Below are 15,307 nucleotides of genomic sequence, written 5' to 3' on the forward strand. Positions count from 1 at the left end.
AAACTCATATTTCGATTTACATTTGTCAGGAGATCTTTTAAGTGCTCCAGTGATATACACTGGACCTTGGTTTTTCATCCTAGCTGAACAACTAGATGTTGTTCCTTGCCAGACTCACCATTCAGCAAAGGGGAAACCATGCTGAAAAATCCAGAGGAACTTTTGCGGTCAACACTGTGCTTGAACTCAGGACCTCCTGATTGGTGATCCAGAGCAATACTCACAGAGGGTGGCTCTAATTAAGATCAACGTTAATTTTTATGTCCATTCGGTTTTATTGTCGATGCATGCTTTTAAAGCTACTCTAATTGATTTAATTGCCAAAACTATTCAGTCCTTTAAAATCCAGATTGCCTATATAGTAGCAAGTCTGCTCACAAATTCAAGCTAAATGACCAATTATAAACAACTTAACACTTTAATTCAATTCACTTTTTATCTAGTAAATTTTAAAATTCCATAATTACTTTCTGTAACATGTTAGGTACAATTGAAATTTTGTGAAAATATTTTTCTCCAAATTGTATGATTATTTTAACTTTATTTTAAATGTTAGTTAGTGTCTTTTTTTCATCCAAGATATTTAAGACCATACCATACAAAGTTGAATAATATTGAAATAATGAAGGCTTTATTACATACTACCGGTATACATAAGAAAATTTCCTTTTCTCAACTGATGAACTTAAAGTAGCCAAGTCCATAACTCAATATCATCCAAAATCTTCAACATTGAAAACACAATTGTTTTTGCAATTTAAACATGCATTATGCAAGAGCTAAATCTGATTATTGCAAGTCTTAATTTAGGCTTCAGATGTTATAGAAATTATAAATTAGATCTTTATTTAAACAACAAGACCAAAATCAACTCTGTAGACCCACGGATGGCTCGGCTACAGCTCGGATTTAAATAGGATTTCACTAATTGATTAAATCAGATAAGGGGTAACCTGATGAAAAAACGTCAGTTAGATCGAGGCTAAATGATAGAGTGTACTTAGCGAGGCCGCTGTAAAGCGTTTCCGTATGCCATTGAAAACTTTACTTGATAATCGAGATATGTAGGTGGAGTTAACGCCTGTCAATCAAACGATCAGCAAAGGTGAAGACACATTTCGCTACCATTTCTAGGCAAATATTACAACGATGATAACTATGTTCAGAATGAAGTAATTTGACTGAATTTTTCAATATATTCTTCTTTCATCATCTACTTTTGAACTGTTATAGCAAGAATGGCCAACTCTCTATATAAAAATCTCCAATAATGTATCTTTAAATCAGCATTGGTGTTGTGATCTTACCTGGAAAAGATGGGCTTCTGATATCCAATATTTAAGACAAAATAAACATTTTACCATTGGTACACGAATCGTGTACCATAATGCGTTTCAGCGCCATTTGTAACAAGGGGCTCAAAGAATGAGGTTAGACATATTCCACAAGTCATGTCAAACGGTGATGTCATATTCTTATTTGGAGAGCATGCGCAATAAATAATATCGGTGTTGACTGGAATAACCAGACGCTAGAAACTGACTTGCGGTTGAGACTTCTGGCATATTTCGCCGACATAACTGATGACAATTCACAGTAAAACGGACACAATTAAATGTAAATCAGTTTATATAAATTCATATTACATTATTATGTGTGTTGCGACTCATTTGTGCCAATTTCTAGGTCCAAAATATTAGCGATTTAGCTCCTTTAAGTTTGCCAAAGACCCATTTTAAATGACAGGAACAGATTAAAGATTTGATATAGAAAACATTACTGTGATTGAAATAATGTGTGCTTATAAAACTAAAAGATAACATCTCCTTCTTGTCACCCTGTGATTCACATTTTACTACACCAGTCTTGGTGCACAGACAAGATATGATCTTTTCTTCCTTCAACAGTCAGATCTCTGTCACATCCATATCTTTGTACATTAACCTTGCACCATACTAGCCAATTACAGAAACAAATTTTGGAATGAAATGATGGGACATCAAAATTTAAAGGGGCATTATGGAAGATTAAATAAAGAGCTGGCAGTTCTCACTATAATAGTTAAAAACTAGATAATGTAAAGGGAATATGCTGAAAATTTCAGTCAAATAATCCACTCTGAACTGAGATATTAGTGTTTGAATTTTAGGCCTAGCCTCGATCATCATTACTAAAGTCGGTACGATTTTTTTATTAAATCATCAATGACTGTTGAGCAGCAAATCAGATTAAAATCCAGTGAAAATCTGACACATAAGATGCCATCGAGAGTTGATTAAGGTCTTTTCATGTTAATAAGTGTCTAATTGATAGTTTATAGAACATTTCAGACCCAAAGAAAGACCTGCAATAGGCAGATTTAGCTCTTGCATAATGTATGTTTAACAGTGTGGTTAATTAGCATGTGTTACAAAACTTAATTAAATTTTGAAGATTAGGTGATAAAACAGATTTATTATCACAATTAAAAACATTACAATAAATTTTAAAAAAATGTTAAATATACATTACAAACTTATTTTTTTTCAAATGATTCTAAAAGACACTGTAAAAAAACACATAAATTTAATTTCAACAAATCACCACCCTGATTTAATGAAAATACAAATTCATTAAAAGTTCACAATGAAGGAATAGTAAAAAAAACAATTTAGATTTACAGAGTATGTTAATTACATGTATATCATTATTTAATTTAAATAAAATAATTTAATTAGCATCACTCGGGTACTTGTAAACCGCTATTGGCATTTATTTGCCAGGTAGAAGTTTATTTATGATCATAATTGTATGCAAATTATAAAAATCCTAATATATTCACCAAAATATAGAAATTTATGCCCAGGTTCTCAGTGACATATTTTGTATCAATTTAAGTATTTGATTTATTTTTTCCTTGCCATATGAAAAGCCCTGCGTCTCTAGCAAAGTCAACTGCCAAAATATTATTCTATTAGGTTTGAGTCCAATGAACTATTTAAATAGAATATATATATCACATACATGTATCAATTAATGTACATGAACATAGTAATATCATTAAATATATAGATCCAACTTCTTTGGTTTCTACAGGCAAGCTTAGGACCAATATTTTTTTCAAACACAACAAATATATATTATATAATTAAGTCTTTATTTGCCATTTATTATTTGATAACAATTAGGTAATTTTAATTAAATTTGTCAATTGACCCTTTATATGTACATGTACGATAAGAAATCAATGCATCTTGTAATTAATTCAACCTGAAGACAGTCAACATCAATGTGCATGGAAATAGTGATTTTAGTTCTACCAGACAAAATGGTAGACATCTTGAATATTGTGCCAACAGGCATATTTTAAGACATTAAAAAAAGACAAATCAGTTCCAGACAAAATGACAGCTATTAGAAAGATAGGTTGCCAGGCAACGAAACATACGGAGCTATATAGTCCGGGCAGTCAACAAGAGTTGTCGCATATTTTTACTATTTTCGGTAATGAAACATTTATAATACATTAAAATCTGATTAAGAGTAACAACTCATTAAGTAATTATCAGAAAACTATTAGATTTTGTTTGTTTTTTATAAAGTTCTGCCCCATGCTAATGTCTAGTATACGAAACTTTTAATTTAGCTGTTCAAGTCATAAAGATTCATTGAAAATCAATAAACTTGTTTGTCTCAAGACCATAAACTCTGTGTATCAATATGAAGTCAATCGGATGATAACTTTAGCCTCTAGAGCATCACAAGATTTTTCAAAGTGATCAAGGGCTATAACTTTGGCAGTAATTATCCAAACTCGTTGAAAATCAATATGATTCTTCATCTCATGGCCTCAAACACTGTGTATTAATTTAAAGTCAATCGGATATTAACTTTAGCCTCTAGAGCGTCCACAAGATTTTTCAAAGTGATCAAGGGCCATAACTCTGGCAGTAATTATCGGAAGTCGCTGAAAATCAATAGGCTTCTTTGTCTCATGACCTTAAACACTGTGTATAAATTTAAAGTCAATCGGATATTAACTTTAGCCTATAGAGTGTCCACAAGATTTTTTAAAGTGATCAAGGGCCATAACTCTGACAGTAATTATCGGAAATCGGTGAAAATCAATAGGCCTCTTCGTCTCATGACCTTAAACACTGTGTATAAATTTAAAGTCAATCGGATATTAACTTTGACCTCTAGAGCGTCCACAAGATTCCTTGAAGTGATCAAGGGCCATAACTCTGGCAGTAATTATCGAAAATCGCTGAAAATCAATAGGCTTCATCGTCACATGACCTTAAACACTGTGTATAAATTTGAAGTCAATCGGATATTAAATTTAGCCTATAGAGCGTCCGCAATTGCTTGTGGACGCCGGACGGACCGACAGACCGACAACATTTCAATGTGGGCGAATAAAAATTGTATCTGACAAAGCCTCAATTTGTGCCTGATCATGTCTAACAAGGGGATTATTTCCAGGCTTGATTGATGATTGAAATAAACACTACTCACAATATCCCGATCAGAGCATTAATACACTAGTTTAAATATTACATAATTATACATTTAATGCATTTAGTTCTTACTCGCATTAGAGGTCTTCAACTATGAGAGATATTGTACAGAGAAGAGAATAATTACAACCTTTCTAATAATTTTTTAATGTCCCTGCCATTATCCCAATCGACCACACCAGCTTTCATTGTTTTAATCTCTGGCTGAACATTTTTCTTTTTGTTTAGTTTTTTCCAAAGACTGAAACCTTTGCGAGGACAAAGAAAATCTTGATTTTCCAGCTTTAGTCCAGGACAGAGATCATTTGAACCATCACCTACATAGACAACATGTGAATAGACGATCCCTTCCTTTTTTCGCATTTCAATAAAATCCTGTAGAATTCTTCCCTTACATAAATTAATTGTGCTTAACTGACAATAATCCTGAGTGTGATAATGCTTAATAGTCAAACAACCATCTTCATCAAATACAGCTGGATTCGTGAATACTTCTGAAAAGATTTCACACAAGTTCAATTTCTCCAATATGAATTGTATAAAAATTGAATTTGAGTCTGATATGATTATTGATTCAAAGCGATCACTCTTAGCTTGTTCAAATAATTCCTCCATTCCATCTGTTAACCGAATTTCATGCATGCAAGTCCTGATATCCTCTTGGTTGATGCCATTTTCAAACAGATATTTAAAGATTGTTCCCATATATTCAGTCCAACCATTATCATCATATTGGTCCTGTATAGATTGTGGTAGCTTGCCATTTGGTGCCAATTTTATCACATGGATATCACTATTATCATCTATAATAGTGTGGTCAAAATCAAACGCCAAGAGAATCTTATCAGTTGCCATATTAAAATCTGAAATACATATAATAAAACATATAAAATAAAAATCCTGTAAAAACCTGTCATAAAACTGTCAGTACTGTCACTAATAATGTTGATGAACATTGACATGACTATGATTTGAAAAAAAAAATCAGCAATAGGTTTGTTTTTATTTTTTATCTTTTTAATTTGTAAAAAGAGAATAATAAATGTAAAATTGAAGTAATATAATCAAACAAAAATCATGGCAAAACTTCTGTTTATAACAAATCACCATTCACCCTCTATTAAATCTTAGAGCGTATAAAGTAAGTAGACAGCCTAACGAAATTTTGAGAATATGTGCTGTTGTTAGTGTTGTTACACAACTTTGTCAACTACTAATTATATGTATCATCCAACAATGCATGCTCACGTTCTCTATCCGTATTTAAACCGACCTATAAACTAGTAACAGTGTCATATAATTTAATGCAACTTTCAAGGAAGCATCTTTTTTTATTTTCTTCTGAATTTCTATTCTGCTTTCATTTTGACATGAGAGTTATCTCTCTTGACAGGTCAAGGTCTAATGCAAAGGAAGTGACGTCTTCGATACATGGTTGTTTACCTGACAACAAGATTTATGTTGGGATTTGCGGACAATCAAGGCTTTTAATTTACTTTCTTCATGTAGTTTACTCTCGATATTTTCGAAAATAACAACAACTAAAGTTTATAAACATGACTACTGTTATGCATGGCCGGCGTAGGGGTACTACAAGAGGTAAGAGATAAATCCATAGATTAGAAGAAAAGGCCGAGAAGGGTTCTTTAATAGATATTATTAGATAGGCCTAGTATAATAAACTGTAATAAAGTATAATATACGCTACGGCCCACGGTATTAGTACCTATGGATAGACCTTCTGGGCAAATTTTCTTCTACCAACCGGAATGTCTTTCTTTGTTCATCACAAATGGTGCTCGAAATCAGTATGTCCAACGAGTACATGACGTTGTGTAGCCACTGTTGTACGCCTATATACTATAGTAGGCCCTATATGATTATCATATTATGGGGCTACAGGCGTCAGTAGTAGGCTACTAATTTTAAATGTTTATTGTGGCTATTAGGCCTAATTAATAAGCTTAATAAGTTAAATATTGGATTTTATTCAGGATCCCATATCTTCACGGTAAGATAAAAACATCAATAATAATTGAAATGGACCAATGAATTATAATTTGTGTTTTTAATTTCGAATGCTTATTTCTATGGATTTTATTGATTTAGAGGTTTTGCTCCTTTATGGAGAAAAATTGTTGTTTTGCTCCTTTATGGAGAAAAATTGTTAAAGGAAGGGAATAGGGGTAAAAATCATAAATGTATTATTATTTATAATCCTATATTAGTATATTATAATAATACTAAAGAGTGAGAAGAAGCAATATTTTTTGTAGCTATAAGATATAGATTTGTTGTCTATAGTGAATAGTCGTGATGATTTTAGCGTAAATTGAATGGCCATTTGTGCAGAATAATAATAATATTCATTTTAGTGGAAGTGAATACATCTTAGACTAGCTCATAAATTGTAAATATCCTCGACACATTCAATCTGGATCACTTAAGTTGTCATTGGTGGATATTCCTAAAAAACAAATTGTCATATCTTATTTTTTTTGATTTTGCTATTTATTTCTTTCAGCTACCCCTACACAACTTGAGCCTCCAGCACCAAGTATGCACCTGCCAGATGGTACAGATTTACGTCAGGTGACAGTTTTAAGTAAAGCTGATTGGTCAAGAATTCACGATGAATTAAACAGACGGAATATCGAGGAGGAAAGGGTACAAAGAATAAAGGCAGAAAAAGAAGCTCAAAGACAAAAATCAAAAGAAATTGTAAAAAATTGGGGAAACACAATAGCTGTAAGTAATATTGTTAGACTACTTAACATCAGTGACTATTTGTAAATATAACATTAAAATCAAAGTCAACAAATACTATTGCCAGTTGAAAGTACTTCAACTGATCTGATCCAATGATTAGGCTACATGCATCAGATGTGATATGCTGATTAAACTTGTACCACTAGAATCGTGTTTGTGAACTGGCGCGATATCTTTCATTTTTTTTGTAAGGTTACCATTGTAACACTACTTGACAACTAAGACTACATAAAATGACAGTGGCAATAATTTCATGTCTCATAATTAATTTGAATTCAATAAAAGAGTAGGCCGTATTTGTCCGGGCAAAATTTCTGTATGCTGTATGCCCGTCTTCATTTCATATCTCTTCCAGCATTCTCCAGGCAATAAGATTAATTTTATCACATGTTTGATGAAATAATGAGATTCAAACCCAAAAATTTGAATTTGTGAAATTAAAATAGAAATTAGGATAATTTAATAAAGACCACTGGTTCTATAATTTTAAAAATGCCATAAATGCTAATTAAGCTTATTTAGTAATAATTTCAATGATTTCTGTATTGCATGGTATTAGTATTTATCTTATTGATAACTTTAACAGGGTCAGAGACAAAAGAAATTACAAGCAAGAAGGATACGTGAGCAGAAAGAAGAAGAGGAGAGAGTGTTGATTGATATTGAAGAAGCTAAATATCAGGCTGCACAACGTAAAGAAGCAATAGATAAAGCTAAAACACAACAATATTACCAAACAGACAGAGTTAAAAACTTCCATGTTAGTTTTTAATATTTAATTTAATGTCTACTAACATCATAAATATGCCAGGAAATAATAATTTTAGTTGTGTCTGATATTTTAGTTTTGTGCCAGATATTTTATCTTTGTGCCAGAAATTTTATCTTGGTGCCTGACATTTATAATAATATAACATCAATAAAAAATCTATGAAAAAAGACAACATGACTGGTACCTGAGAAAATGTGCCAGACAAAGCCTGACTATGGGACAGGTGTCTTATTTCCAGGCTTGTGCATGAAATAAAGATACATGTTAGTCTCAAAATAACCTAGCTATGTTGAGTGGACATTATAGTCCCAGATGTTATGAAATCTCTCAACTCAAAACACTGTTACCCGGGTATCATTTAATTTTGTGTATCTAGCACCAATTTCTTTCACGCTTACATGTAAATTGGACACTCATTATCAAAACTGAATGGTCAGCTTTAAACAGGACACAAGTACAAATTACATGATTTTTAGTGATTTCAAACGTTTTTTTACAAATTTTTAAATAAAAAATTGATATTGAATGACTGTGTAAGAAATTAGTGCTAAATACCCAAGATTAAATGATACCAAGGTTACAGTGAAATCTGTTAAAATTTGTTTAATCTGGATGTGATGATTTAGGATAATATAAATAGATAGTGGAGAGAGAAATGAACATGTCAAACTGAATGAAATCAACACTTTTCATCATATTCAGCAGGTCATGTTATTCAAAGATATCAACAAAACAACTTTTAGAAAATTCCAAGTGGAGAACTGTTGTAAATGTCATTCGGGTAGTAAAGTCAGAACCATCATGTATCCTTTAAATCTTGTTTTTGATATTTTTGTAGGGAGCTTTGTTACTTACTGAAGTATTAAAAGAGAGAGAAGCCCAATTAGATCTGAAAAAAATGAAAGACAGGGCTAATGATGGAAAGGATAAAGAATGGTTGGAAAGGGTACGAAGAGAATATGAAGAGGGTATACAGCGAGAACAAGCGAAGGCACAGGTGCGACTTAATGCAGCAGCAGAAACCTGTGATTTCCAGAAATTACAGTAAGATTATATTCTGGAATTATTTTTAGGGGTCACATGCTGAAATAGTTTAAGGGTGTGTTTGTACCAATTCTTAATGGGGGGGGGGGGGGTTCTCAGGGTCCTGCGGTTTCCCCCCACTGCTAAATGGGCGAGTGAATTATGGAAATAAAACAGAACCACATGCTAGTCCCGAAAAGACCTAGTTTGTATCAAGTGGACATTAAATTGCCATTTCTCTCTCTCTCCAATTCTGGATTTATTTTAAATTCAACCCTTGCATGTAATTTCTTCATATTAAAAATATAAATATGCATAAAATAAATATATCATAGGAGGTTGAATTCTTAAAGAAGAATATCAACATTCTTGAAATATATATTAAATTTATTCAGACGAGAATACTGATCAGCAAAACATACCTAACCAATCTAAAAAACATACCTGACCAATCTAAAACTGATCAGCAAAACATACCTGACCAATCTTAAAAAACAGAATGTTAAATGTTAGGACAATACAGATACTTTTATGACATCACCAGAAACACCATTATAACATCATAAGAAATGTTGTTAAGACATCACAAAAAATGTCATTATAACATCAGCATAAACACCATTATGACATCAACATAAACACCATTATGACATCAGCATAAACACCATTATGACATCACCAGAAACACCATTATGACATCACAATAAATGCCATTATGACATCACCAAAAACACAATTAATATGTAACAGGCATTGCCTGACAAGTTGATTATTGTCAAATATAAAACCTTCAAAATTAATTTTCTCAAGTGATTTTTATTTAGATCTAAATTTTATACATTAATTTTGTTTTTAAAAAAAGAACAAAGAGGTGTGAGTATTATTTTCATTGACGTAAAAAATATATGACGTCATCGATTAGACGCGTCATAGAAATAGTTCGATGAGGCGCGTAATCTCGCTTGGGCTAGATTTGGTGTGTAGAATTATTTTTGTTAGTTACTTGATCTCGCTTGGGCGAGATTTGGTAAGTTGACATGCGCATTGCCTGTTTTGCCCAGTGTATCCGGTTCCTGTCTGAATTTTTTTTAAATCAACAGTCTGTGGGTGACTTTTTCAATTACGCTCCTGTGTTACCGGAAAAGAGCTTTGCTCAAGCACCACGCTTCGAGCGGTGCTTTAGAGCTTTGCTCTAAATTACATCACAATAAATGTGTTTATGATATTACAAGGAATGCCATTATGACATCATAATTGTAAATATGCTATGCTTGAAAATGTTTAATTTAATGTATTATACATACATAATATGAAAGAGTTATTTATGTAAAGGGTCATTTAATAACTGATTATTTATGTATGAATTTTAGAGTGGCAGAACATATGAGGATGAATGAGTTACAGAAGGCTGAAGATATAGTGGAGGGTGAAGAATTGAAGAAACTAGGAATACAATTCCAGGAAGAGAAAGAACAATTAGAAAAAATCCAGCGTCAAGATAGACAACAATTAATGTTTGATAACGTTCAACAAATTGAGGATACAAAGATGCTCAGTAGTTTACAGGCTAGACAGGAAGAGGTATGTTCTTTGTGGGTTATTGTTTGGGTAGGCGGGTGGTCTAATGCAGGTGCTTTAGATCATTAGGTCTGTCATGGATTCAGATGACATGGTTTCGATCCCAAGCGAGGAGTAGAGTCACCTTTCTAACCTCATAAGTTATTCTGCACAACATAACGTTACTGCTTATAGTCAACATTAGGCAGCGTTAGACATAAAGGATAAAAATTTGAAAAAAGATGTGGCCTTAAAGACTCTGTTTGTCGTTTACACTATTCAGAAAATATCTACCCTTCTGCTGCCTGATCCATGCTAAAATGTAGTCAAATTAATAATTTTAATTCAAAAATGTCAACAGTAGTATATAATCTCCCAGCTTGGATTCAGTCCTATTATAAAAGAGTCCCATGGATTTTGGCCATATCCTGTATATAGTGTTTGCAGAGAATACCCAGTGTTGACAGATTTTCAATTCATCATATATTTTTAAAAACTGAACAGAAACAAACCATATTTGGACTGATATTTCTTTTAGATATTTAACTTTCACAATATTATAGTTTACAAGGGATTCCTCAATCCCTCAATGACGATCAGAGACACAGTTGTCCCATTATTTATCTCATAGAAATTTTCCCATTATTCTTTCATTAGGGTTGATCTTACCTACTGTACCCCCTCCCTAAAGGTAGGTGGTAGATAGACATTTAAAGTTCTCTACATCTGGTACATCAGATCCACTTCGCCTCGGTGTACTAGCTGTCATAGGACAAGTGGACAAAAGAAATTTTTACAAATAGGCTGCTTCTCTAGATCAACAACCAAACCTTATAAAACATTGACCAATTAATTACATTCAGTAAACCTCTGATCTTCAATCCATTTTTTTTAATTTCGGACATAAAAAGCCGAAAACATTTTAATTATTTTGTTTTCAATTTCAGGAAGAGGATGATGAATGTAGAATGTTTGCTGCTGCTAAACGTAAAATGATGAAAATGCGGGCAGAAAAAGAAAACCAAATACATCAGTAAGTATTTACTTTAATGATTTATGAAAGGTGTTCATCTCGTCAGCAAAATATATTTAGCCATTTTGTGATTTATTAATGTACAGAGTTAAGTATGGAATGCAATATTTTAAACATTTGGAGACTAACATGCAATAAAAAATTTGTGATTGCATGTGCAACACTAGGGAACGTTTAGGTGCATAAAGTGTACAACGGTGCACCTTGGTTTTTCTTCCAGTTCGAATAAATTATTTATCTCTAAATTCATGAGTTATGTATGAAACGCAACACTTTAAACATTTTGAGACTAACATGCAATAAAATATTTCTGTGTTTGCATATGCAACACTGAGGATCTTTTAGAAGCATAAATTGTACAACAGTGCATTGGTTTTTCCTCCAGTTCGAATAACTAGGCAGTTATGAAATTGTTTATCTTTAGATTCATGAAATTCTGGGACTTTATGCATGTAATTAGACTTGTGAATCTAGGCTTATTGGAGGTCTGGCATAAAATCATTTAGTGCGAGACAAATTTGTTTTTTCAGAATTTTATTGTTTATTTTTAAAATAAGGTAAACTATATTAATTTGATTACAGTGAAAAACAGCGTCATTTGGAACAGATTCGAGATAAACTTCGAGCTCAGATGAAAGATAAAGTTGATAATGAGGATGAAAGAATTTTACGAGCTGAACAAGAAATAGAAGAAAAGAAACTTAAAGAAGACCAAGCACGAGCTGAAAAAGTAAAAAAAATGATTCAGGAATCAACAGATCACAGACATGAATCTGTAAGTATTTACAAATTATTCATAGGGTCTATTTAACATCTGTGGCTGCACCTGGGGTCAACATCCACTTGGCACAACTAGGTCATTTTGGGATTAACATATGGTTCAATTTTATTTCAATAATTCCCCTGCGTGTAGGGGGTCTTAATCAGTGGGAGGAAACCCGACGACCCGGAGAAAACCCACAAGGTTGGACAGACGACCATACTCCTTGTCACATAAAACCGGGGAATCGAAACCACGCCAGTTGACTGAAAGACAGACCTTATGATACAGCTTGCACACGCTGACCATTCGGCCATCCAACCCCCCAGGGTCTTCCAAAAGGATTACACCACCTTCCTTATCTATGAGGATACTCAATTGAACATTCTATCAATCACAAAAATAGTGACAATCAAGTAAAAATGGGAATTTCGGGCTATAACGCATGCACCGACTGCATAGAAATGAAATGAAATGAAATGGGGTTTAACGTCCTACTGTTCTGCTCCTAAACTGGGCTAATGAAGACGAGCATACGCCATACAGTGCAATGAGGGTAATTTTGCCCGGGCAGCGGCACTACAGCCTACTCTTATATCGAATTCCAACTGCCAAGGGATCTTTTACGTGCACGCCAATGTGTACACGGGACCTCGGTTTTTCATCCCATCCGAACGACTAGACAGCTGTCCTTGTCAGGCCCTCTGTCCTGCATCACTGACAAGGGGAAATCAAGCTTGAAAATCTGGATGAACTTTCTCGGCCAATGCAGGAATCGAACACCTGACCTCCAGGCTAGCGAGCCAGCGTCTTACCCACTTAGCCACGTGATCCCCGCCGACTGCATAGAAAATAATATCTCTATCAACGATGACAATTGAAACATATTCATTGTGTTTAAATTACGTTACGATTCTACTCATGCCACCTTAGTTGTTGGGTCTGTCAGAACTGTGACAGGACTGAATTCTGCATGGAACACTCAAATAATTCTGACAATTTGGAACATTACGGACTGACAATTTATCGAGCATCTCCTATGAAAATGGTTGGAAAAATCACCAATATCTGCCTGATAATGAAAATACTTCGATTCGAATGACATGAAAATTTTGGATTCATCTAGGTTTTGCCTTGAAAGGTTGAGGGATTCACTATTTATTAAATATCATTTATTGTTTTCAGACATTGAAGAAGGAACAGGAAAGAAAAGCTAAAAAAAGAGAGGAACTTGAATTGATTCAATTACGCAAAGCAGCAGATGAAATATTCAAAAAAAATGAATATGAAAAAAGTTTACTGAGGAAAGCTGAGGATGAGAAATTAAAAGCTTACCACACAAAACAAGTGGTAAGTTTTGTTTTTTGCATGTGTTTTTTTTCAATGGTCATTTTAAGGGCTGCATCCTAGAATTTTTGTTATAATTTTCCTGTTGAAAGTTAAGTCCCAAACAATACCACATGTCAGCGAGAAATTTCAGAAATGTTATAATGGGATAGGTCTGTTGATTTGTGCAGATATTTGGAAAGGTGAGATCAGAGATCTTTTGGAAAAGTAAATAATACAGCTTTTGGACAATATCTGCCAAGTCATTGGAAATCGACCAAAAATATCCTGAGTTCATGTGTACATTTTGGCAGGCCCGTGAAAGAAGCCTTAGCAGTTGGATTTTGATGAAAAGTAGGCAGAAATCCCCCAGCTGTCAAGCCTAAATTCCCTTGTAGCACATAAAACCCCATTTCATTTCATTTCATTTCATTGTATCTTTTAGGAACAAAACAAGACAGTTGAAGAATTATTACGTCAGGAACAACTGGCACTAGATAAAGCCAACGTAGAACTTCTTGGATTGGAGGAGAAACAATTTCAAGAATATGCTCAAGCAGTCATAAAACATTGTAAAGAAGGTGGTAGAAATGTTTATCCCCTGAAAAAGGCGGCACAGGAGGGTGCTGGTGGGGGATGTGGTCCAATTTTCGCTGGTAAAGGAGGAATTCGACCAAGCTATATGGCTGCGGATCGATCGGGAAATCAGTTACCCAACTTTCAGGGAGCTACTACTGATGAGGTCAAACTAACAATAGAAGGAAAGGGAACAACGAAGAAAAGAATTGGTTTTGTGTGGTAAATCCCCCAATAGTATCTTATACAAACACAGTTTTAAATGTTAAAAACCTGATTTTTTGGGTTTCCCAGTGTTTAAATTTTAAAAACGTCAATCTTAAACCATCAAAACATTAGTTTTTAGAGAAGGCATAAATATTTTAACTAGACAATATATCCTCCTGTGTCTTGGAATCGTGCAGTAATTTATCATCAGAATCAACCGCCTTCAATTTTGGTACCGTTTCCATATTTTGAAAAGTAAGACCTGACATCAGAAAGATTATATAACACATGTATTTTATTTATTGAAATCAGGGATTTTCTTCTTGTGATGAATTTGGGTTTTTTATGGTCAGGATAGGATTTAATTTTTTCTTAATTTTGTAAAATATTTCGACATTTTTAAAACAAACCCAACTAAATTTAAATATATTGCTATATGAATATCTGTGATAATTGTAACACTATTAATTGTAAATAGTATATTTATGGGTGTGTTATATAGGATTGTTATTACATGTGACCGTTTATCACTGGATTGGATAAATTATAGTTTAAAATATCAAGACATTATCTGTATATAGTAATTAATTAAATATTAGAAGAAAACTTCTGGAATTAACAAAGCAATATAGAATAGAATATTTTGAGTATGTGTAACTTTATTTTATTGTCATACAGTTTGTTTCCCCCTCGCATGTACTGTGTAAAACTCACCTTATCAGCATTAAAATAGCCCAACAGTTAGTTATCTGATCATGGAATAAAACATCAATATTTACAGTAAA

At 33.2% G+C, this 15,307-nt stretch overlaps 2 protein-coding genes across 3 annotated transcripts; one reads left to right on the forward strand and one right to left on the reverse strand.

Annotated features, from left to right (window-relative positions):
• Positions 1-428: 428 nt before the first annotated feature.
• On the reverse strand, positions 429-5,882 carry LOC126807916 (pyridoxal phosphate phosphatase PHOSPHO2). Of its 2 annotated transcripts, none has more exons than XM_050532806.2 (2): positions 5,773-5,882; positions 429-5,362 (listed from the first exon to the last, which is right to left on the reverse strand). In XM_050532806.2, exon 2 carries the CDS (start codon positions 5,352-5,354, stop codon positions 4,623-4,625), a length of 732 nt encoding a protein of 243 aa, XP_050388763.2. In that variant the 5' UTR covers positions 5,355-5,362; positions 5,773-5,882; the 3' UTR covers positions 429-4,622. The 2 variants fall into 2 exon arrangements, with proteins under 2 accessions (XP_050388763.2, XP_050388765.2); XM_050532808.2 differs by lacking the exon at positions 5,773-5,882 and adding an exon at positions 5,614-5,716.
• A 45-nt stretch (positions 5,883-5,927) lies between these two features.
• LOC126807734 (cilia- and flagella- associated protein 210) lies at positions 5,928-15,307 on the forward strand. Its single transcript, XM_056103460.1, has 9 exons — positions 5,928-6,098; positions 7,024-7,247; positions 7,855-8,028; positions 8,879-9,084; positions 10,434-10,644; positions 11,568-11,653; positions 12,236-12,428; positions 13,599-13,763; positions 14,185-15,307. Exons 1-9 carry the CDS (start codon positions 6,056-6,058, stop codon positions 14,539-14,541), a joined length of 1,659 nt encoding a protein of 552 aa, XP_055959435.1. The 5' UTR covers positions 5,928-6,055; the 3' UTR covers positions 14,542-15,307.

This window comes from Patella vulgata, chromosome 9, assembly GCF_932274485.2.
Source record: "Patella vulgata chromosome 9, xgPatVulg1.2, whole genome shotgun sequence".
NCBI lineage: Eukaryota > Metazoa > Mollusca > Gastropoda > Patellidae > Patella > Patella vulgata.

Bases quoted from the DNA above. Each gene is read 5' to 3' on its own strand.
- LOC126807916 (XM_050532806.2), bottom strand. From the start codon at position 5,354: ATGGCAACTGATAAGATTCTCTTGGCGTTTGATTTTGACCACACTATT.
- LOC126807734 (XM_056103460.1), top strand. From the start codon at position 6,056: ATGACTACTGTTATGCATGGCCGGCGTAGGGGTACTACAAGAG. The intron at 7,248-7,854 runs GTAAGTAATATT...TAACTTTAACAG, and splicing joins ATTGGGGAAACACAATAGCT to GGTCAGAGACAAAAGAAATT. The intron at 8,029-8,878 runs GTTAGTTTTTAA...ATATTTTTGTAG, and splicing joins ACAGAGTTAAAAACTTCCAT to GGAGCTTTGTTACTTACTGA.